This window comes from Centroberyx gerrardi, chromosome 2 (genome assembly GCF_048128805.1).
Source record: "Centroberyx gerrardi isolate f3 chromosome 2, fCenGer3.hap1.cur.20231027, whole genome shotgun sequence".
In the NCBI taxonomy this organism is placed as follows: Eukaryota; Metazoa; Chordata; class Actinopteri; order Beryciformes; family Berycidae; genus Centroberyx; species Centroberyx gerrardi.
The window spans coordinates 18567458-18592332 of NC_135998.1; the positions used below are offsets into that span (position 1 = coordinate 18567458).

Below are 24875 nucleotides of genomic sequence, written 5' to 3' on the forward strand. Positions count from 1 at the left end.
ACACCTGATCAGAGCTGCTGGGGGTGCATCCCAAAGCTTTTTCCACTCCTCCTCCTTTCCTCCTCCCTTCCCTCACTATCACTCCTCTCCTACCAAGAAGATGAGGGGGGGGGATGGAGTGGAGGAGAGGAGTGAAGTAACATGGAAGCCATTTGGGACAGTTTGTTTGCTACTTCATCATCAAAAATGGACGTCTTATGAAGTGTCCCAATCGTAACTGATGTAGCCCAAGCCCACAACACGACTCATAGCCAAGTTTTTATTTACTGCTTGTGCATCAACCTGTCGCTGCTGACATTAACTAGTAACATTACAAGTGAGTGAATAGCACTGACTATAACATTAACTGTAAGTTATGTTAACTGTTATAGGTTACTGACATTTATGAGCTGGCAATTCCCCTGCCATGTTTTTTCAAGTTTTGTCAGTGATGTTGTATTCTGGGCATGGTCACAGTGAGGTCAAGGTGAACATGTATGGTATCCTATAGCACTGAATCTTAAAAGCGATGAAATATAAAATGGTAGCTTGTCAAGGAAGGCTCTATAAATAGACAAAAGGCAGTGTTGTTCTTTTCAAGTGGTAAGAGATGGCCACCATACCTTCTCATAGAGAATGCAATGATATGTTCTAAGTCTATCACCTGTTATGAATCAAAGAGCACTGTGATAAACAGCATCAAGGGGAGGACCCTGTGCCCATAGGTGGGACTGCAATGGGACGATAAAGCTGTATCGCTGTTAAACTGGCTTGGGGCCAGCTTTCCGATTGGGGTCATGGCCTGGACCAGTATATTTTCCTGCCTTTTTGTGGTCGGATGCACGTTTATGTCAACATAAACATTCTATTAATATGCTACATTCATGTTTGTCCAACTTCATGCAAACCCTGTACCATGAACACAATTAATTTAGTACAGAATCATAACCATTCCAACATATATTCACTTCCCCTCCTCAACATAGCATCAATTCCACTGTGCACACTTTGCTGCCCCTGAAACATCTAAGCTATTCTTGTTACATACAGATGTAGCTACCTTCAAAGTACTATTTACTGCTTATGATGCAGTACACTATTGCCGCACTGGTTCTCCACCACTGAGAGGACTGCTTGCAAAATTCAACATGTATTCTCTTTTCAGCTATCAAAGCTGCAAGGAATGGTCTAGTAAGGAGTCATCTTAGAGACATGAGTTTGGTGTGATAAACCATCTCTTCAGTTTTGGTCTCCACTCCAATATAGGCTGCAAAGGCTACTACAAATGGTTGATATGGGACTTCTGTTATGGATGCCACTGTAAATTACAGTGCACACAGCATGCACACAACATTGTGCACACAACGTGGATAATCTTACATGACTGAGATAGTATTTAAATACAATACACATACACTGTATAATTCCTATGGCCTAAGGCAGTCCAACCAGTTTCATGACATTGGTCACTTTTTTCTGTTTCTCATTTATCTCTATAGCAAAGGTTTTTAAGTTTTCAGCATGGAACCCAGAGTTGAGTAAAACAAGTACAAACATATTTGTACTTTTGTCATGTACTGTATATTTCCATTAGAAAGCTGATTCACTGCCCATTTGGGGTTCCCACAAATGGCGACAGATAGTTTCAAAAATACTCCCTTATGAAGTTTAACACCCAAGTAACATCACTGGGGAAGGATCAATTACTCTGCCTTGTGTCTGGTTGTGGGGCCAAAAAAACATAAACAATAATAATACTAATACAATTACATGACACACATTGCACACATTAATACATTTATATTTTAGGCATTAAGCTATTGCTGTTGTCCAGACTAACTTACAATTAATGCAATAGTAGAATAAGCTAGATAGTGTGATACTATATGAATCCCTGTGGGATTCTTTTTGCTTGCCCTCCAGACACCAGAACAATCCTGCTGGAGCTGGCAGGGATTGTTCAAAGACACCTACTCAAAGACACTTAAATGAGGCAGATGCTTGCTGATTCAGTGGCTTGAACTCAGGTCCTCCAGTTGAAGGGCAGTCTCTCCACTCACTACGCCACCCTGCTGCCCCAAAGTTAACAAGCAGCCAGTAGTAAGAAGTGCAAGGGTCAGAGCCATAGTGCCCTAACAATATCCCTGTGTACCACAGAGGGATAGCAATTAGAGGAAGTAGAGGAGAGGAGATATGATTCAGTAACATGAGGTACTCGCAGTGGTGGGTAGAGTACTGAAAATCTATACTCAAGTAAAAGTACAATTACTCCCATAAAAAATGACTCAAGTAAAAGTGAAAATTACCATTTGAGAAACCTACTCAAGTAAAAGTAAAAAAGTACCTGGTTAATAAATTACTCAAAGTACAAGTTACTTTCCATTTTAATATTTTTTAGGGTCTGCGGGCCAGTGCAAAATAATGAAAAAACAGCACTTGTTGATAAAACTTTCTTAGCCCTTTATAAAACAGAATATAAGTCTGTTTAACTCTAGTATTTACAGACATTATCAAAGTAACCAAACCTATTACAGCCCCAAAATGCAGTAGATACCGAATACAATACAATTAATTAAAACTCAGATTTTCTTTTCTGTTCTGTAGTATTACTCCCTGTACCAAGACCTCAGTCAATCAACTAGAGAATGAAAACTTCTTTCCATTCACATTTTTCATTTGGGGATACCCATTTGTTGGAAGCTTGTTCTGGGTTTTGCTCCGTCATCATCGCATCGTGATCAAAAGACAGGTGGTACTTATTTTTCTTCCAGGCAGCTGGCAGCTTGGCATCTGCAGTAGAGGTGCTCCTCGCACGCTCTCCCCCCCTACACTCAATCCCCGCATTTAGAGCAGACTAGTTGTAACAAAGATATAAATGGCAAATGTAGTGAAGTAAAAAGTAGATTACTGGCTCAAAAATATACTTGAGTAAAGAGTAGAAGTACAGTTTAAAAAAAGGAACTAAAAGTACTTGTTCCTTAAAAAAAACTACTTTTTTACTCATGTGCGTTACTTGTAATGCGTTACTACCCACCCCTGGGTACTCGAAAAGTACAGATGTTCCCGAACCTGAATACCATATTTGACAAAGCACAAATAATTCGTAAAACAAATATTGGATGTTTAAATAGTATGCTTACAGTCGTGGAGAATACATATTCAACTGAAAATAACTTGAGTGGGAACGTTTTGAATGCTTTTTTTGCTCCAGGATTAGGCCTAGTTATAGCAATTATTTTGATTATACTAAATTAGCATTGGTCAGGCCAATTCTGTGCTTTTTCTTATCCCGGCCGATCTGATCCCCTGCTCTGCTGTTCATTTGACTGGGAGTGAATTTAGAATCCCTGTGCTCCGAGCGTCTGTTCAGCACAGCAGGGGTGTTGTGTCTACCCATTGCTCCAGAATCACTACTACCATCAGGAGCCTGTCTTACTAAAATACAATTTAGAGAAACTTGAGAAGGGACACAGGGAAGTGTATCAAGATAGCAACACATATACATTTTTATTGTCTTCCTAAAGGTACAGTGAACACTAGAAACAGTAATACAAAGCAGTCCGTCAAACTTTGTCATCCGATAAGGAACACCCATGAAAGAGTTTTCCGCTACACCCTCATGGCTTACGGCTTAAGCTCTGCCCCCAGCTGCATAGCTTAAACCTGCAATAAGCGATATCAGACCTTATAACCAATCCTGAAACTAATGTGTGCTATGTGAAAATTTCATTGAGACATAATGATATAAACCAATATCCACACACGCGAGCCAGCTGTGTTGCTGTTTTCACCTCTTTTCTAAAGCTTGTTGTCAAATTCCGCTCCGGAACGAAGCTCCTCCTGGACCATTCAGTAGCTTTTCATTTTTTTAAGACTAGCTTGGCACTTCCCTCGCTGTTTAAAAGCGGCGCTCACCCCCTCCCATTCCTGAAAAAAATTATCGTAATGGCGGAATCGATGAAGCGAGCGAGTAAACTTGTTCAACTAGTAAACTTGCTACCTACCTCTTCACTTGGCATTGTGGGACATGTAACCTTCAGCAGGAGAAAGATCTGGCAAAGCGAGACCGGTGAGACTTCTAAGCAAGTGTTTTTTTGTTTTTTTTCTAAGTTTATTTAACAATGACCATGTACAATAAAAACATAAACGTCCAATAAGTCTGATGCATTGAGAACTTGGGTGTCCAAACCCTCTCAGCTAAGGACATCTCCCCACTCCAGTGTTTAAAAAGCAATCCACTGACTACCAGATCCCACATCTGCTGCCCAGGTTGCCTCCTTCCTGGGCATGGCAGCGTATTACCTCTGTTGTCTGCCACAGTACTCGACTACTACAGCACCCTTGCATCGCCTGTTGAAGAAAGGTGAACCCTGGACACCGGAGTGCTCTGAGGCAGTATGGCTCTTAAAAGCTCAGCTCACCTCTCCGCCTATTCTTGCTCACTTTGACCCAGCCAGCCCCACACTTGCGATGCTTCTGCGATGCCTAAGGTGGCTTTCACAAATACAGGATGGCGTGGAACGCCCTGTCGCCTTTGGCCATTTATAATTAAAAATGATGAAACACTGGAATCACATCCCTGCCTAAGTTTATTGATTGACCAAATTGTTGTGACAGGCTCTCTCTGCATGTCCCAGATAAAACTTCTCTCTCAACTCCTTCAAGGGAGTTCCAAGTAGATTAGTGAGGGACAGAGTGCCCATCTGAGAATCTGCTAGCCAACGAGCAACCTTGCTACAAGATGAACTGCCCAAGATGAATGTTGTCGTGTTGGGACAAAGCCTGGCCGAGAGCGTCTAGCTGCCAACATGCTTCATCACAACCGGACACTTGTGAAAGCGATATCCATTCACTTACCAATGGCACAGATATTAGACATTACCAGAAACCTAAATATTTTAGATTTTAAAAGAATTAATGCAGTCTTATCAGAAAGCACTGAAGGATGTGACCTTCTTCTCTAACCTGATTTCCAAGAAATATCATAACTCTAGGGTCCTTTTTAGTGTTATTAATTCTGTTGTTGCCCCTCCCCTAGTTATCCTTTAGAGGCCTCCCCTGCACAGTGTGAGGAGTTTTCAAAGTTTTTCATGAAAAAGGAAGAGGATATAAGGTTGAATATTCAACCCTCTGTCTGGGTCCTACACTACATGGTATGTGAACACCTGCTCGTCGAACATCTGATTCCAAAATCATGGGCATTAATATGGAGTTGGCCCCTCCTTTGTTGCTATAATAGCCTCCACTCTTCTGGTAAGGCTTTCCACTAGATGTTGGAACATTGCTGTGGGGGTTTGCTTCCATTCCACAAGAGCATTAGTGAGGTCGGGCACTGATGCTGGGCGATTAGGCCTGGCTCACAGTCGGCGTTCCAATTCATCCCAAAGGTGTTGGATGGGGTTGAGGTCAGAGCTCTGTGCAGGCCAGTGTTCTTCCACACCGATCTCAGCAAACCATTTCTGTACGGAACTTGCTTTGTGTACGTGGGCATCGCCATGCTGAAACAGGAAAGGTCCTTCCCCAAACTGTTGCCACAAAGTTGGAAGCACACAATCGTCTAGAATGTCATTGTGTGCTGTAGCATTAAGATTTCCCTTCACTGGAACTAAGAAGCCTTCCCCGAACCCTGAAAAACAGTCCCAGACCTGAAATTACTTTCTGTATTCCTAGGATAATTTTAAACCCGTCCGGATTGATGGGTTTGATTACTATGCTTTATCAAAAATAGAATATTCCAAGCACATTTAATTAAACCCCTTCCATGTGCTACAATAATGGTGCCCCCATGTGAGGCGCTTTCCAAGTAAGGCGATTCCTAATGCAATATAACTAAATCAAACTTTTATTAGCCTGTCGCTGTGTACATGTTTCAGAGGCTAGGGAAGCCATTTTCCTCCTGCTCTTATGCCTATGTCAATCTTAGCTCAACCAAATAGTGATAACTATTGGTTAGTGATACTGGCAGAAACTGCAGTTTGTGGGGCTAGAAATTAAATTCGGAATTTAATTTGCCACAGGCCAGATGAAGTTTCTCTCCTCTTCTCGTTCCTTTGTTCTAGCCATATTTGTATGCTAATTAGGACAGTGCAACGCCACTCAAAGACTCTATGGCCATGAGTCTCCTGTCCTAAATTCTAAAACCATGCTTTGCTAAGTCTAAGAAAGCCAGCTCTATTGAGATAGCATTTCCCCTCCTCTCCTTTTAATTTTCTTCAAGCAGCAAACTAAGTTGTGTTGGCCTAATGAATTCAATGTAATTCCAAAGTGAAACCTGTGAATTATTCTTTGAAGTAGCTTCATATTGAATAACACAAGTCGGCTAACTTTGATGCAGTTGGATAATGAAGCTAGATGCAACCTCCATTAGATGCCCAATATCCTGAGATTAATAGACAGCATTACTCTTATCTTGCTTCTAAGCTAAATTATGTAGTCCAGAATTGTATGGGACTACAGAGAAATTCCTAATTTTAAGATGTCCATTCTTCCAAAGTGACGCCTGTGAATTATTCTCTGAAGTAGATTCAGATTGAATAACACAAGTTAGGTATCTTTGATACAGTTGGCCAATTAGTAAATTAGATGCAACCTCTATTAGATGCCCCAACATCCTGAATTTAATACAAGGAACTTTCTCTTCTCTTGCTTCTAGGCATTGTTGTGCAGACCAAGACTCGGCTGCCTTGTTGATATATTCTCTTTTGCGATTGCCCTAACGTGTGTGGTAATGTTGGATTAGCAGAGCACCATTCCTTAATTTACTGATAGGTACTATTTGCAAAGAGCAAATAGTGAACGACTGTTGCTGACTGTTGACTTGTTGCCACTGTTTTTATGCTTGTGTAGTAACACAATGCTTGATTATTCCCTTTTTCCTTAACACGTATCTTAAGATCTGTTATGAATTCAGCATAATTAGCCTATCCATGCATTTATCTTAGAAAAGAAAGAGCTAGCTGTTTTTTCCTACTCGTTGTATTGCTGTTTTCTGAGCAAAGCTCATTTAATGCGCACAATAAGTCCCAACTCCAGACTGATTTGTGGAAGTAGCCTACTGCCAGTCTGTGTTTGATCTCACTTTTGTGAGACTTTAAGTCTCTCTGAAATCTGCCCATGAGGCTATTGTCTTTGTTGAGCCCTTTGAGCCAACCCTGTCTTTGTTGCTGAGCAACTGAAAATTAATTCTATCGATAGATTTACCCATAGAGACAAAACACTAGAGGGGACCTGTCATAGATAATTCTTATCCTGGAATGGGAACATATGGCAGCCATCTCAACTTGCTGTAATTGGCCAATGGTGAAAGTGGCTTCTGCTGCCATTATAATGCTAGTATTTTTTTCGTTGAAACATCACTACTATTTTTTTTATAACGCGTTGTGTGTAAAACAACTGTGACTCTCTAACATGGTACCAAACATTAGATATTTTGTATATTATAATTCTAATAGGTCTAAGACAAATTCATTGAAAATGATATCATTAACTGAGTTCAACAGATTATATATTTTTTTTATATTTTGTTTTAATGTTTAGTGTTCTGTGTCCACCATGCAATACTCCAGAGAATAAAAGACCATACATTTGCCACTAGACCATTTACTATTGTAACATCAATAGCAGTGTCAGTCCCAATCAGCTAGGCAGAATGCTGACAGGTATTTTAGTATTCTTATAGGTAGGGTAATGAAAGACAATTGAGCTGTTTTTCTAGTAGGCTGGAACCTGTGGCCAGAGGGAAGTGAAACATGTTAAACAGCAGGTGGATGGAGTACAACGTAGAACTGCAGATGTTATCAATGAGTCTCCACTTCTATGTCTATTCAGCATACTCGCAGTATTGCAGTATACAGTAAGAACAAGATCAAAACAAGCATTAAAAATGAATTGCTCACATAAGTCAGCCTAATGGTGCATCTGGGGAAATTTAGAATTAAGTGCTATCATAACACATTTGAAGAACACTACATGTAAGTTATTTGATCTCACAGAACACATACTGTAGAACACAGCTGACTACATCTTTAAGGACAATTTAACATGCCTCTTAATAGAGCACAATACCTCAAAATCCATGGTTCTGGCAGGAAATACCATGACATTTTGTTTTTTTTATTTTTGGTGCACAACCAGATACTATATACCTTACCTATCAGTGCTTGTAAGCTGCTGTTCTGTAAATCATAAATATTGGAACTGAATAAACAGCTCCTGTACACCTTCCTATCAGTACTAGGGATTTGTCTATATTGGTCTATAATCAATAAATATTATTAATGGGGGAAAAAACTGGACCTTTACATCTCTCAGCTAGCAGTAGGGTATTTCTTTTCTATAAACGATGAATAGAGTAGTAACGTTTTCTGACGAAAGCGTGCGCTTGCTAACCAAGCAATGACCTGTGTGTGTGTGTGTGTGTGTGTGTGTGTGTGTGTGTGTGTGTGTGTGTGTTTATGAACAAACTGACTTAAATACCAGGGATGCAAACACATCAGAGGTGAAAAGGTGAAGAAAACCCAAACACGCATTATAGCTAGGGAGGTCGGGGGATATGCTCCCCCAGAGAGAAAAGTAATGTTTAAAATGTCAAATTTGTGGGTCAAATTAATGCCACAATAAAACATAACACTTTCATGAACACTTTGAAGTTGTTGCTTTGAGCCACCAAGTCGCTCCAATGAATATTCCCACCTCACGTGAATGCAGCATCTAGAGCGATGTGTAGTGGGGTGTTGTAATAGTACAGTGTGACATGGAGAGAAACAGAAAGACACAGGATAAATTAACACTAGTATTAATTTTTCCTGCGTCTTTCTTTCACACTTTGATATTCTTTATTTCGACTGTTGATTTGACGGTTTCCCTTGTCATAAAACAGCCAGTACAATTTGTAAATGACCCGCGCCCCATTCTTTCACTCCGTACCATATGTTTCAATCAGTACAGCGTTATCTCCAGGTGGTGCGGTTCCCCTGATTCTTATCAGATAATCCTTACATCCCTTTTCGTTATGATGAATAAATGAGAGAATAAATGGGAGAAGCACAAAATACAATGGATTAGGAGAAACAGAGTGAGAGAAAACGGGGAGAAAGTGTGGGATACAGAATAAAAACGAAACACTGCCATTTGAGTCTCTGGTCTCCCACAGCTCCCTGTCCATAGTGACAGTGCAAGTCTGTAAAACATGACTTGGAAAGAAAATACCAGACTTTGCAATTTTCTCCCCACAAAATGCTCCTGTTTAGGCCAAAACAATGGGCTACGTGGGATGTTGGTTGCTAGGTGTGAATGTCTCTTCCTCTCATCCTCCACTGCTATTGATCTAAGTATACAATGGCACACTTTAGTCAGTAACATTTATTTTCAAACATACAGAAAGGGGTTATTCCCTCAACCCAATACTAAAAAGAAGTTACAAGTATGAACAAGGTCATTTATTTCACTGTGCACACAGCTCTTGAGAGAAAAAAAGGTGTAATATCACTCACCTGAATAAGATTGTCGAAGTGACAGCATGTAAAGGTCAATGTGGCTATAGTGAAATGCAGTGGGTGGCTTGTGAGATGCAGCCAACCACAGATCTCCTACCACTCCTATTACTTCTGCTGCTGGTGCCAATAACTATGTAATACCAACAGAGTGAATCGATTCAGGACTGGTTCATTTGATTTGATAAACACAAGTCAAAGCTGATAGTCTAATTAGAGGTTAACTGAACCCAAGCTAACCTACCTTTCTTTGCTGTTTCAAGTAACGTTAGACTTGGTCAAGTCCAGTCTCAAATAATGACAACTTTGGTAGACTATGTCTGCTGCCATGAATATTGACTAATTTACAACTGTACAAACTTAACATCTTGGCAAACTAGGGTTGGTTAGATTCAGTCTCATGTAAAAACTGGAAACGGGTTAAGCGCTCACTGACCGATATACAGAATTGATTCATTAGTGAACTGCTAACCCACTGAAGGAACATTTTGTACCATGTCTTTTGACCAACAGGTGGCACTGCCTACCCGCCTGAACAGTACGTTCAGTCCAATACAGGAATTGAGTTACTAACTAATACACTGGCAACTGAACCAACTGTACAAACAAGTCAGTCATGTCTGTACTGTTTTGGAACAGTAAATTCAGTCCAAACTGAAAAGATGTTGATCCAGCAACTGAGCTACTAACCCTAACAACTGAACTGTTGACTGAACTGAGCAAAGAGTGTAACAAATGTTTTTGTCCTGAATGTTCGTTTTGTGTTTCGACTCACTTAGAACTTTACGGAGTGCAGTCTATCCACGGACTCTGAACCGATTTTAAATTTCGATTGAGTTCCCTTGGTGAACCAATTTGACTTGTTTAAAAGTTTTAAAGTATCATTCAAATGAATGATTGATTTGCAAATCTGCCCATCACAATGGCGATATCCATGATTGCAGTTAGTACCCTGGTGTGAAAATTTCCAGCTGCTAATCAACGCTGGAATGGCATTGGTTTTATTTGATCAAAAGAGAGAAATAAAAATTCCATGGAAACAATTTTCAAACCTCTGATTACTTCTCCTTCATAACAATAGCCCGATGACAACTTTGGTGAAGGACCATATTATAGCAGTTGTAGCTATGGACACTGAATGTTTCCACTCATAATTCACTAGGCAATTATGAGTTGTTGCTAGGGTGTTACTAGGTGGTCACTAGGTGATTACTAGTAGACGATTACTAGTGGTGGTTGCTAGGTAATTAATACTGGTTGCTACGGTGTTCCTAGGAGGTGGCTAGGTAATTACTAATGGTTGCAAGGGTGTTACAGTGGTAGTAGAAGCATCAGCAGCTGCGGTTTCAGTAGTTGTAGTAGTAGCAGTAGTAGTTGTAGTACTTATTGTAGTCATAACAGTAGTAGCAGAATTAGCAGTAGTGAATGAATGAACAAATGAATGAATGATATATTATTATTGTGTCCTGCCACAAAGTGGCCGATTCCACTTTCAAGACACCGTTATAGAAAAAGAAACAATAATTAATACAGCCAAACACTGTTTCTGGCACAAATGGGGATTTGGGGACCATGAGTGACAGGTGGATAGATATGGGCCCAATAGGACCAATCCATCCATAACCCTCAGCTTGGGGGTCCTAAATCCTAACAGCTCCTTAGATAGGAGCAAAATAGCAAAACAGCAACATCTGCTGAGATTACACCATCCTGAACAGAAATCATTTTCTCTTTTCCCAAGCCTTCTCCAAATACAGTAATTTGCAAAAACAAATATTTCATAATCAAATAACCATTTAAGGTCTCTCAGTATTGTATTGGTCACTCCAATAAAATTCATATCCTCTTTAATTTTCAAAGACGGCTCTCTCTGCCATAAAAAAGCTACTACTGGAAATCACGTTGGTGACTGATATCTTCAGACATATATGAATTATTCATGAGGTAATGGACAAAAACCATCTTATCTTATCTTATCTTATCTATCTTATCGTATCGTATCTTAAAACTTTGAACAAAACATATGATCAAGCTTTACATCTATAGCAGTGGTTCTCGATCCTGGTCCTCAGGAGCCAGAGCCATGCTGGTTTTCTATTTTACCTGGTAGTTGATTACATTCACCTGGTGTCCCAGGTCTCATTCAGCCCCTGATAATACAACATGAATCAGTAATCAACTACCAGGTAGAGTAGAAAACCAGCAGGGCTCTGGCTCCTGAAGACCAGGATTGGAAACCACTGATCTAGAGGAAATACTACCTGGGTCGTATTATACAAATCAGTAAATTCAATCCACAATCACAGGTTTCAAACATTCACAAGACATGCTTTTATGCAAATTCTCCATAGGTCCCATTCTATCTGGTCCTTCTGTGAGAAATAATACTACCATATTTGACCACTAGGGGCCTGCATGTCTGTGTAATCCATAAGTGGCTGTGGTAACAGTGTGCCAGTGTACTGTATATGTGTGTATGTGAGCAGCAATTTTTAATAGAAGCACACAAGCTTAATTTGGCAAACATTTTAAAAGGTCAGTGGCATTGATAGTTTAAACGGTGTGAGATTAGTTAAGTGCCAAGAAAATGTGCGGATGAAGAAGTATAAAGAAGTAAATAAGAGTGTATAAGTGTACTTGCTGAAGCAAGCACATTAATAAGTATGAGTAAGGGCTTGTTGAGACCAGAAGTGTATTTTTACCCTGTCTAGCAGCCTTCCCTGAGTACGCACTACAGAGGTCAAATACCCTGTGAAAATAGACTGTAGGTACATGGTGCTCCAACAGCCGAGGCAACAGCATCCCAAGCCTTATCTATTTTAATGTTGTCTTTGTAGAAACAATGCTGATGGTCATAGAACTCACTGTATTTTTTCACTTCGGGGATTAACTTTATATCGTCCACTAGTTTACTTTCTCAACAGATATCATGCCGAATCTCTGCAGGTTTGTAAGCGTAGCTCTGCTCCGCACCGCGGTCAGTGTGTTCACTCCCATTCATTAACATGTGCGCCGAAAGGAAGCAAGCTACATTACGCAGTCGATACGTGTCTTCAGCTTCACTAATCAAAGTAACAGTCCTTCACACTTTTTCAATCAGCGCTCAGGGCTTGCAGGTCTTCAAACGAGAGCTAATATTTTCAATGAAAATAATCTTTACTGTACATCTTCCTTTGACTGCTTGGGTTGTGCAGGTGTACAAACAACCGAAACCCTTGGAACTGAACAAGTGGATATTGTGCATTTTGCTGTAAGTGCTACATAATTGCTAGTCTATAAACAATACATAACGTTTTAATTGAATAAACAGGTCCTGTACATCTTTCTATCAGTACCCACACAAAAAATGCAAACAAAATAAAAATAAATAAAATAAACAATAGCAATAAACTGATGTGAAATGTGATGTGCAATGGTCGAGACAGGCACTGAAGTCAGTGTCCGAGAAAAACCTCCTTTACAAGGTTGTAGGGTGTCCTCCTGTATTGCTCCATCTGCTCCCTCGCCATGGTCATGGTCACCAAGAGGAACAAACTCTATTTTGGGCCTCTCAGACCTCAAAACCAATGCTGTCACATGTAAAGCACTCAATATAGTACAAGACCCTCAACACCCCCTCAAGCCATGTTTCGCCCTTGTCCCATCTAGCCAGATACAGATATACAAACTGTTGATCCACAGATCAACAAACTACCAAGGTGTAATGTTTGTACTTCTCTGGTGACATTATGTCTATATGTGTGCTGTGAACTGAACTGAAAACTCTGTCTAGTATTTACTGTACCTTTGAAGACCTCATGAAATGGCGTCTTTACTTCCTTGATTTGATGTATTTCCTGTTGAAATGGGATGTTGGGGCGGGACATAATGCAGTGAGGGATCATTTAAATGTCTAAACCAATGGAATATGAGTGAGGCAGAGAAAGACAATTTTATTTGATGGGAGGGGTGCGGGGGGGGCGCGATTGTTTAAAAATGTGATGGTTTTATTGGCTAGAAATGTACAGTATATTTATGCCTACTAGTGGCAGGACCAAGGAGCAGCTCATTTCTGTCCTCTGCCTTCTTACATTCTGTCCATCTGGTGGTGCATCATGCTGCTCTGACCTCCTCATTCAACAGTGTGGAGGTCTGTCACAGAGGGAGGACAGATGATGGAGGAACAGAGAGGGAGACATGGACAGTGGCAGCACTGTCACACACACACTCACACACTGACATACACACAAACACTCATAGTCTACATTCAAATCAATAGTTATCCCCTATGCCGCACCCAGCATGGATGCTTTTTTTGTGCACTTTCCCAGGGAGGAGATCTTGGCACTGGAAACACATATGTCAGTGTTTTGAATCATACAAAATTATTCAAAGCATGTTTATCTGCTATCTAGAAATTATGGCAGATTGACCACCAGGTGGCCAATTGGAATGAAGCCACAGACTTGTGCGTCAAACCCTCAACAACCATGATGATTAGTCAATCACATGTTACAACCTACGGTCAGACCCAAATAGCATTTTAGCCACGCTCTTCTCATTATAATGTTGTAATAAAACAGGAAATAGGAAATAGGAATAGAAAAAAACTAAATAGGAGAATCAGAAATTAGGAAAATAGATAGGAAATAGGAAAATAAATGAATAAATACAGTAGTTATGTAATTAACAATTAATATTCAAATGCAAAACATCAAAATAATATATATATATATATATATATATATATATATATATATATATATATATATATATACATACATATATATTATTTTGCTGTGAGCAAAATAGTAAAACAAATTAGGCAGATTAAACAAAAAGATTAGGCAGCAAAAATAAAATTGGTTGGGTAAGGTTTTGGTCATGTTAAATAAGATACAAGTGCTGAAAATGAAAACTTAACTCACAGCAGAAACCTTCTTTGCATGAGTCAGGAATTGAACCCATGTCACCAGAGTTGAAGGTAAATGTACGTATACACCCATCCACCAGCCTGACCTCCATACCTTTACTTCCCACCACGCTGTTTCAATGTCAAACTACTACCTGTTTCAGTCACATGAGCTCCGCCTCCAGTTTCACTCAAGCCATAGAATATCACATAAAATCTGTAAAGGCCTACAAATTTGATATGAGAACAGGCTCCAAATACACCTGCTCTCAAATGTATCCACAAGGATATCGGTGTCTTAGCAGCGCAGTTTTGTATGGGAAAAGGATCTTAGAACTGCCTATATCTAGCCTGACAGAGGAGTTTAAATGTGCTAAAGTAAGACTGGAAATGATTAAGTCGAAAGATCCAACAGTTAGTAGTGTAGTGTCTACTGTATCAGCTCAGGCATATAGGGATATTGTAGGGCAGGTGCAGCAAGGGTGAGGAGGACTAGGACTAGGCTTAGGGGCAACCTTTATGGAGTAAGGCAACTCTGTTTTGTGGAGCAAAAACATCAGCAGGAGGAAGCAGCAAGGTGTGCTAAGGCCATCTCTCAGGCAAAACAGGGTCAGTGGATAAACTGGGAAAGTGTAGAGAGGAAGAAACATAGCTGGAGGGCGTTGTGGGGTAGGGAGGCAAACCAAATTAGATTCATTATGGGTGCAACCTATGATGTGCTTCCATGACCCCAGAATCTCAGTCAATGTGTAGGTGAGGACCCTTCCTGCCCCTTATGTTCATAGCTACTGGCAGGCATGCTAGCTGACTGTTTGCAGATAGCATGGTTGCTCTGCCTGTGTGTTCATGGTTGCAGGTATATTGATTCTTTAGAATGTTGGCTTGCAGATACAGAGGTTTCTGATCTGCTGAATGGGCTGTCTGAAGCCAGCAGATTCAGCCATCCAATTAAGCCTATTGTTAGTGTTGAAATCAATAGTGAGTTTAGAAATTATTGAGTAATGTTGGGATTTATGGAAGCCTAAATGTAGGTAGAGGGTAGTGGAAGTGACTTTAGCTGTATTTGGTGTTGAGAGCGGGTATCGAGGGGGTTGGTTCTGGGACACCAAAAATCACTGTTGAGCCTTCTGGAGGTGTAATTCATCTGTGATGGGAGGGGCCCACTTGATAACCCTAGTGAAATACCCGCACTCACACACTCAACCCTATAACATTTAGACTAGGTGGCTAGTGAATGATGCTGCCTGTCTGGTGGTCCTGGAGATTTATGATGCCTAGCCTCTACAGTCACTATTTGTGGGTTAGAACATCATTCCTTAGACATCTGAAGTTGGCTTCTGTATGAATGCTCACCTTGGATTATGGCACAAAGGATTGTAACATAAAATCCTATGTATTGGTAAATGCTTGACAGCAGACCTGCACAAAATCTAAAACTGGTGCAAAGCCATTGTGTTATGACCAGGGAAGAAACTTTTGGGCACTAGTCCACCAGGCTTGTAGAGTGACATTTCCACTAGCCTGCACAAATTATTACTAGTCCACTATCATCCTTGCTAACCCTCCCAATTTTCCCGGGAGACTCCTGATTTTCATGGCCCTCTCCCGGTGTTCTCCCTTGATCTCATTTCTCACGATTTTGACCCATATTTTGATCAAATTTCAAAAACTGTCCGTTTACTCCACCTGTTAAAATAGTAACACAAAAACTGTAGGCCCTATATTATCATTGCTGTTCCCGAATGGTCAACAAACTATGTTACACCAAAAATGCAGCCTCCATGGTTACGTTATTAGCAGTTCTCACTTCTGACTACTTCCATCTTCACTGAAAACACTGTTAGGCAGAAGAGACTGCTTCTTTTTTGGCCGTAATTCAAGGAGAGTGTCTCACATTTAGACCAATACCTTTATATCTGTGAGAAGTTTATTTGATTTAGGCAAAACAGTGTAATGACCGTGGAGTCATTAACAATGTTATTTTCTCTTTTTTGTCCATGGTTTGTTAAGGAGCCACCGAGTGCAAAACTTAAGAAAACTGGGTTGTGGTCCCATTGACTTGCATGGAGTTGAACTGGGTTTGGAGCTTGCCGCCACTTCTTTAATGGCTTCAAAATTCACCCGTGGTTTTGGCCACACGGTAACAACATGCCCAATCTCACTCACCAGCTGCTAGTGCAGTTTGACAGGTTTGCAGCTGGTTTTTGTATTTTTCCGTACAAATTTCATATATGTTAAACCACCATTTTAAACCCATATGCTACATGCATATGTGAGTACACACAGCCCTCCACCACACAGACACACACACACACACGCATAGGTGTATAGACACACAGGTGGATCAATACAGAATTTTACAGAATTTTGCGCTCCCTTTTAACCACAAAGTTACTGTTAAAATAAATAGAAATGACCATGATCATTTTTCATACTGCCAATTGCACTAATAGAGTGTATGCACCCTGTTCTTGTTCTGTTGTCAAACCTGAAATCACTTTTTAAACAAGTAGGAGGTTGTTGTTTTTCGTCAGTATGATTATCACCTTTTCAGTACCTTAAAGGACATGCTTTGAATCGATTTACAATTTAGGCACAATGGGATGGTTATCTTTTGAAAGCCCTTTTGTGGGAGGAATTTCTGTGGTATTACGTAATTCTTTTACCAATTATCCAATTCTCTGAGAACACAACCTTCTATTTCTTAGTAAGTATGACAACAATCAATATTAAAATGCATGTGTATGCAAAGGGGAAAATATTGGTGTCTCGTGCAGTGTCATCCTTCATGTAATTGTTTCATTCAAATCAGTATGTTGAGAAAAAATAAGGAATCAGAGGTCTGTGAAAAGGTTATAAAAATGGACTTACAGAGTTGAAATGTGCTAATAGAAAATTCATTAGGCTATACTGTAACTTTTTGACAGAATAAAACTTAATTAAAACATAAGCATTGTCAGAACGTTGGCGTAAGCACTTAATGCCTTAATGCTAGCCTGGTAAGACCATCCTGATCACGTGACCTCACATTCTGTTTCGCTCCACGGGTCAGTCTGGACTTCCAGCCGCCCACATCGATTTCCTGAAATTACAATGTAACCGGGCCAATCAGGGACTGCGTCGTAGTTGATGACGTAACCGGGCCAATCAGGGACTGCGTTGTAGTTGATGACGTGAAATACAGGCCGCCGCTGGCAAAACAGTAATGGCGTCTCCCGAAGCAACGAGCGGTAACGTTAACGTTAGTAGAGTAAACACAGCCATAAGTGCAGTTATTGCAGAAATAGACTCAATAACAACAATTAAACAAGAACAAGAGTATGCACTAGCGGAGTTTCTCGGCAGAAAAGACGTTTTCGCCGTTCTTCCGAGTGGATTTGAATTTGGATTCGCTGATTGGCTGAAGGAGTTTGTCTGTCAAGGCAAGTACTCCCGCCCACTGAAATCGATGTGGGCGGCTAGAAGTCCAGACTGATCCATGGAGCGAAACAGAATGTGAGGTCACGTGATCAGGATGGTCTTATCAGGCTACCTTAATGCAGTACTTAATACATATCTAAGTCTGTAACTTTTAGTTTTTAACTTTGAGGAAACTTGTGTTCCTGCAATACAAATTTCCATAGCTATATAGAACTGAGCTTAACACTGAGAAAATTAATTCTATTTCCAACATTTCTTTTCATTCACTTCCTCCTGTAAAACAATTTCACAATTTGCACAAGCTTGAATTACAGCTTCCAGATCTGTTTGAAGAGTGAAATGTTCAGCCGAGATCAAGTAAAACAATTTCTTCTGTCATATGCTGAAATGTGAAAATGGATTTTCAACCCAGCTGCTTGCAGTTATTTGAAAAGTGGGGGACAGTTTAAGTCTTCCCCAGATGTTGATGCTGGACCCCCTATAATAATACATTGAGAAATAGTTTAAGCATTACGCTTCATCTACTGATCTACTTCTACCCATGCATTGTGTCTTATGCAGACCTAACCTTTGCAACAAATTATGTGAATTGCATTGATGTGCGTGTGACTGTCCCCTTTGCACTGTACAATAACAAATTGAAACTACAAGGTAACATCACAAACACCCTTCAAGTTTAAAGGCAGGAAAATACACATATAATGCTATTTATAGCATAAGACACTTGATGAATGGTTAGAATAATTAAAGTACTAGAATACATGTTCCAATTTTCCATTGTGTTCACTTTTCCTAGGGAAATACACTTACTCTGAATCGTAAAAAAAACCTTTTAATGAACTATTTTTTTCTCTATATTGATGGAAACTGACATGACACATGTCATAAACATGCTTTATGATGTACTATTTGCCATTTAATGGAGAGATAAGCAATGGAGCTAAAACTACAATTGCAATGTCAAGGTGGCAGCTCAGAAAATGAGAAAATGTCAGTTAACAAAGAATGTGTGTTGTAAACAGCGGCCATTTGGCTGTAGGACATTGCAACATTATGGCTCTAATGGGCCATGGCAGTGGGTATAGTGTTTTGGAAGTTTGAAATATGGCAGTGACCTAGTAGAAGAAATATTAACATTTGTCTTAGTTGGCAATCTAAAGCTATCAAGCATACTGGATAAAGCAAAAAATTGAGCTCTGTAGAGAAGACAGTAAACAATCATTTCTACTGAATGCAAAGGAGGTTAGGAGCCAAAATGTTGGCATGCATATTAATTGAAAAAATAAATAAAAAAATAAAGATGAATATTATTTTTATGGTGCCAATTTTAAATCTCCTTGCGTATAATTTTCTTCTTCTTTCAGTTAATGGCGGTTTGCAAACCAACATGTTAGGTGCATTCTGCCACCTACTGCATCTATCTATCTATCTATCTATCTATCTCTCTCTCTCTCTCTCTCCAATAATAATAATAATGATAAAAATCATCATTTGAATACACAGCACATGACAAATGACAAAACATAAATACAGGACAATAAAAGTCAATCATAATTTAGTCAATAATAAATAAGAACAAACAAATAAGAATGTAAGAGTTGGTACAGAAAGCAATTTAATAAGCATGGGTTGTAAGAAGAGATTTAAGACGAGACCTTAGCTAGTCTTATCTCCTCGGGCTAAGGGCAGTATAGGGGCTCTAATGGAGAACACGTGGTCTCCTTTGGTCTTCAGTCTAGACTATGGAACAGACAGGAGGGCTTTGCCCGAGGACCACAGGGTGCAATGGCCCTGAGAAACATGAAAAAATATTGTTATATTTGTCTAATAATAATAATAATAATATAATAATATAAAGGTGTAGGTCATACAAGACAAATAATTTTGGTAGAACTTAGAAAAGGGTTGGTAAGTCAGTATATTGAGTTTTTGCCTCTGGGGGCTTCCGTAGGGTGTGGTCTGGTTTTCAGGGAGATAAAAGATCGTTAATGTAGCTAGGAGCTAAACCATGCTTTAAAAGTAATGTGTAAAATCTTCAAATTGATTCTAAAACTAGCAGGTAACCAGTGCAGGGAGGCTAAAATTGGAGTGATATGCTCTCTACATTTGACACCAGACAGAACCCTTGCAGCAGCATTCTGGTTCAGCTGCAGGCGTGACTTTTGGGTAGGGCATGAGTAATGGGAGATGCAGTAATCTTTAACAAGGGGAAACAAATTTAACCTGGTTGTGAAAAGTTCAATTGGAGTAAGTTCTTACCAGGTGTCACGCTAGAAGCTAAAATACCCAATTTTCTGCAGGTCATGTTCTGAGAGTCTGGGGGACTGAAAAGAGCAATTTCAGATTCATCATCATTTAGTTTGAGAAAGTTCTTGGAAATCCAGCTCTCAATATAAAGGCACTTATGCAGACTGTCAAGACAGCTGGGGTTGCTGCGCTTCAAGAAGAGGAAAAGCTGAGTGTCATCTGCATAGCAATGGAAGGACACATTACGCTCATGGTTAATGTGACTGAGGAGGAGCATGTATATATGGGGCCTAGAATGAGTGACCTACTGAGACATTGAATGGTCTACTAGAAAGATACAACCTACACCAGTCTTGTGCTATATCCAAAATGCCTACCTAACTACCTACCTACCAAAATACCTACATATCTCTCTGTGTGCTTGTGCCTGCATGTTTGTGTGTGTGTGTGTGTGTGTGTGTGTGTGTGTGTATGTGTATGTGTCCAAGAATAATCACTTTAGTTCATTTCTACCAGCCTATAAGAGCTGTACTGTATGAGCATGGAGTATCTTTGCTTCTGCGGAAAACATCAACAACAGATATATTTTCCAATTATGTATGCATTTTAGACTAAGAGTGTTGTACAGGGAAATATTATGTTTAAAGTGACTGAAGGAACAGTGGTTATGGCTGTAGCAAATTTAATTGGATTATATCCAGTCGTACTTTTAGTTCTTTATTATTATAGTATTCTGTCAAACTCCTAAAAGCAAAAGGCAGTAAATACTATATGTCTTAAACAGCTTATGAAAAGCATATAACCTTAGAAGATAATTTAAACTAAGGTAGGTGTTAAAATCAACACACACACACACAGACACACATAGACACACACAGACACACACACACACACACACACAAACACTTTTTGCCTCTTAGCAAAGTGGTGGACCTTTGGCCTTGTACTAAACAAGATTTCCAGACATGCAGCAATTTCTACCCTAACACTATCTATTAACATTAATTCTAAGCCACAATAGCACGAGTTGCCTGAGTACCTAATGAACTCTAGAAAGGAAGAAAGAAAGAAAAAACCACCACCAATGATTAAAAAACAAAGAGCTAGCATAATAATTTTAATTTTATTCCTTACAAATTGAAAAACATCCCCAAGCTACTACATATGCCAAGTGAAAGTAGTGGAAGTAGTACTGGTTCTGATGTAAGGTGATTCTGATGGAAGTTTATTAATCTGGAGTAGTTGTCATGGTAACACAGTCGGAAATAAAACCTGGGGGATTAATTTGAGGGGGTATGAGTAGAATAACTCAATCCATTTCTCTGGGGACCACTGATTTAAAAAGGAAATACAATAACATAGCAAATAGATAGATACAAGCATAGATACAAGCACTTTTTATTTATATTATTCTACAGTTGTCTATATAGGTATTGTCAATCATGGATTATATTATTGCTTTAAAGTCAGTGGCAGGAACATAGCTAGAAGTGTCATTCATCCATTGCACAGTGCAAGGCAGAAGCCTCGTCTTGTCTAATAACTATTGAAAAAATTCCAGTGGGAAAACTTTTGTGGACATTGTAGATTGAAGGATAAATCTTTGTCAGCATAGAAATAACACTTTCTTTAGTTGTACACCAAATGTATTTCTTGTGGGAGAGCTCAAAGGATAGGCCAATAGCACAGGCACTGCATGACGGATGTGAGAGCTACTGAGAGAAGTCTCTCAACAGTTACAGGGAGATGAGAAAGAAGAAATAAAAACAAGAAAACTGCAGTATCAGTGTTTGTCTTTGGTAGTGACAAACAGCCAAAAGACCAGTCAAATTACAGCACCTTCCAACCCCCTAATGATTCACCAAACCATCACCCAGCAATTGAGCTGGCTCATCTATTTAATTGGTTTACGACCCTGGCCCGCCCCAAACTCCTGTCAAATGCCTGGCATTGGAAGTTTCCCATCGCCCTCTACTTGTAAATATGCCAGACATAAACCTCCCTTGCACGGTTTACGATGCTCCATCTAAAATCAAACTAGGGTACATGAATCAAAGTAGGACACGTGAAGAGAGCTGCATTTATAGTGTACTTTTCACTAAATAACAAGACTAGGTCAAAACCTAGTATATGGCTGGACCGTGTCCGTCTCCTCTCTCCACCGCTGTCCTCTCCACCGCGCCCACGGGCCGCATTGATCCTCCCGATCCAAGCCCCAGTCGCTCTGGTACCCATCGGTGCCGAAAATGCCATTCGCCGGACACCCGGTGACGCATCGGCATCAGGACCCCCGTCGAAATCTCGGCCGGATCACCGGGAACAAATCGGCGCCCAGCTATCGGCACTGGCCGGAACCGTGCCCCCGGGAAACTCCGGGAAGCGTCGGCAGTAAGCCCTCGGCGCGCCGAAACCTCCATGCTTGTCTGTGTCTCTCTCTCCGCCGACAGAACAGAGGGCTGTCAGGTGGACTGAGCTCGCGCATATGCATCGAAATAAACGGCGATATGATATAATTGTGTAGATTCTACTTTAGCTTCAGTTAGCTTCAGTTAGCTTCAGCTTACATGCATGATATTGGTCAGCATGCTTACTGTGTGGGAGAAACGGGCTCCCGATCTCAGCGGAGAAACAAGATGGCGGAGAAAACGAAACTTAAATTTCTGGCTCTGTGATCCTATGATGTGCCACGGCCGACCAATGGTGTAACTTCATCACTCAGTCAGTGAGTGACAGACATTCGCGTTTATAGGGCTGGCCCCGCTGTTGCGGTCCAGCCAAAAAATATATTCATAGCACATGTACACAGGGTGAATGAAAGCACCATCCAAATAAAAAAAAACTTTACAACTACTAATATTACTATTTCCACTACTTCCAATACTTTACTATTTTTGTCCCAGAACCAGTTCTTATTGGTCCATTATTTTGAGAAGACATTACTAATTTGGCACTACAATGAATTGATACAGCTTATGTCTTTAATCTTTTTTAATCAAAATGCTAATTTTGTCTTCCATGTGGGTAAGTTGTGTAGCTCATAGCCTCACACAAATGACAGGCTAAGCCAGACAGTGTCATAAAAAGTCTGTGCAAAATGGTTGTGGGGGGAATATACTAAAGCAGCGATTCTAACCTTTTTGGTCCAGAGGCAAACGACAGTAAAGTACATAATATCCAAGGCACACTAATTATTGACGGCTGTAAACACAGCACATAAAATATTATTGATTGCTTGGAAATGTCACATAAGCCTTGTTTGATTATACCAGAGGGCATGCAAATTCAATGAGCTGTTTGACAAGGCCCAAACAGCATGAGCTTGGAAGAAAACGATTAAAAGGAAAAGGAGTGATTATGTAAATTAACAATAATATATGTACTTTTTTGCAACATTGATTTTTTTTTATACACTTGAGCAACATTTCAATGCTTAACTAAGCTTCCTGACACACTAGCTGAGAACTCCTGCACTAAGCATCTTTGCACAAGCACTATTACATTAGCCAGCACAAACAGTGTACATTATTCTAACAACTCACACTTCACGTGGAAACGGACGCAACAGAGTGCGTGGAGCTACTGGCCTATTCTCGTGAGATAATTTTTTCTTGTTGGGTGCTGAATTTTCCTACACAGCCACAAAAGTACAGGAGTTCTCATGAGAAGCATGAGAAGCATGAATACCAAGGTACACGGATGGCACATCAGCAGCTCCCACACGTCTAGCCACGAAGAAAGGATGAACCAAGCATTACTATGGCGACAATAGTTTGCTGTCCATCTGAAGTCACTTATGAACATCTTCTGAGCTCCCCTAGCTGGCTAGCTACTACATAGCACCGGTTTAGCTGACAACAGACAGAGATGAAAAGTATAACTTGGCGCTTTAATCAGTAGGCACTGCAATTTTGTTTAATACCCAAGTGTCTGCAATTCTTTCCATCATCATCTGTCAAGCAGGTCGTGCGCACACACACACACGCACACACACACACACACACACACACACACACACACACAATAGCAATGTATTGGTTGTTCATTTATTATGAATATTATATGCCTATAAAATGTGCAAACCAAAATGAAAATACTTAATTCAATCTAGGGAAACAAACTAATTTCACTTTTTCAAATTTCACATTTTGCCTAGAGCAACATGTTGGCACGGGCCAGCCCTGGCCATGATCATGAAGATGACACTAGCCCTACCTAATTGTCAACAAACAAAACCTGACACGACAATTACTTGCACTTACCATGCAGCCAGATGAGTCTAACCGTCGGTCAGAAACACACTTGAAGTTCTTCTTGCAGCCCCCATTATCTTTGGAGCAGTCACGGACGGGCCCAAAGGATGCCAGTAGGTCATCCACTGTCTCAAAGTAAGTGGACAACATGGCCTCTTCCCTTGAATGGAAGAAAACAAGTTTGAACACAAGATGCCTTTGCTTACATGTTCACACTGTAAACATGTACATACATATAACCACACATGAAAATGAAGCTTGAGCAGTTGAATGTAGTCTCTCGCAACCTTGTCTCAATGTTGTTATTCAAGTGCCATACAGATGCTATTCAAAAGTGCACAGAGTGTTATGAAATGTCATCAAATTATTTTGGTCTGGTGGCTTTTATCCTTGCACTTCTAACTAATGATTAATTGTAATGTTGGCATTTCAGGAATTAATGTTTATTCTGTTGCACTGATTGTAAATTGTTCAGGATTAGAGCACCAGCTTAATGCATAAAATATTACATATAAATGTAATAATATGAACATTAACAACAACAGAAATGTTACTGAAAACACAAAAGCTCTCTCCATGACATGATTATAACTAAAT

The 24875-nt window shown here is 40.0% G+C and overlaps 1 protein-coding gene across 1 annotated transcript in view; it reads right to left on the bottom strand.

Moving 5' to 3' along the window:
* The window catches only part of astn2 (astrotactin 2), a 441429-nt gene that overhangs the window by 141253 nt on the left and 275301 nt on the right, over window positions 1-24875 (bottom strand). Inside the window, exon 12 of the mRNA XM_078288520.1 lies at window positions 24288-24438. Within this exon, the coding sequence (XP_078144646.1) occupies window positions 24288-24438 (151 nt within the window). The remainder of the gene's footprint in view (window positions 1-24287; window positions 24439-24875) is intronic.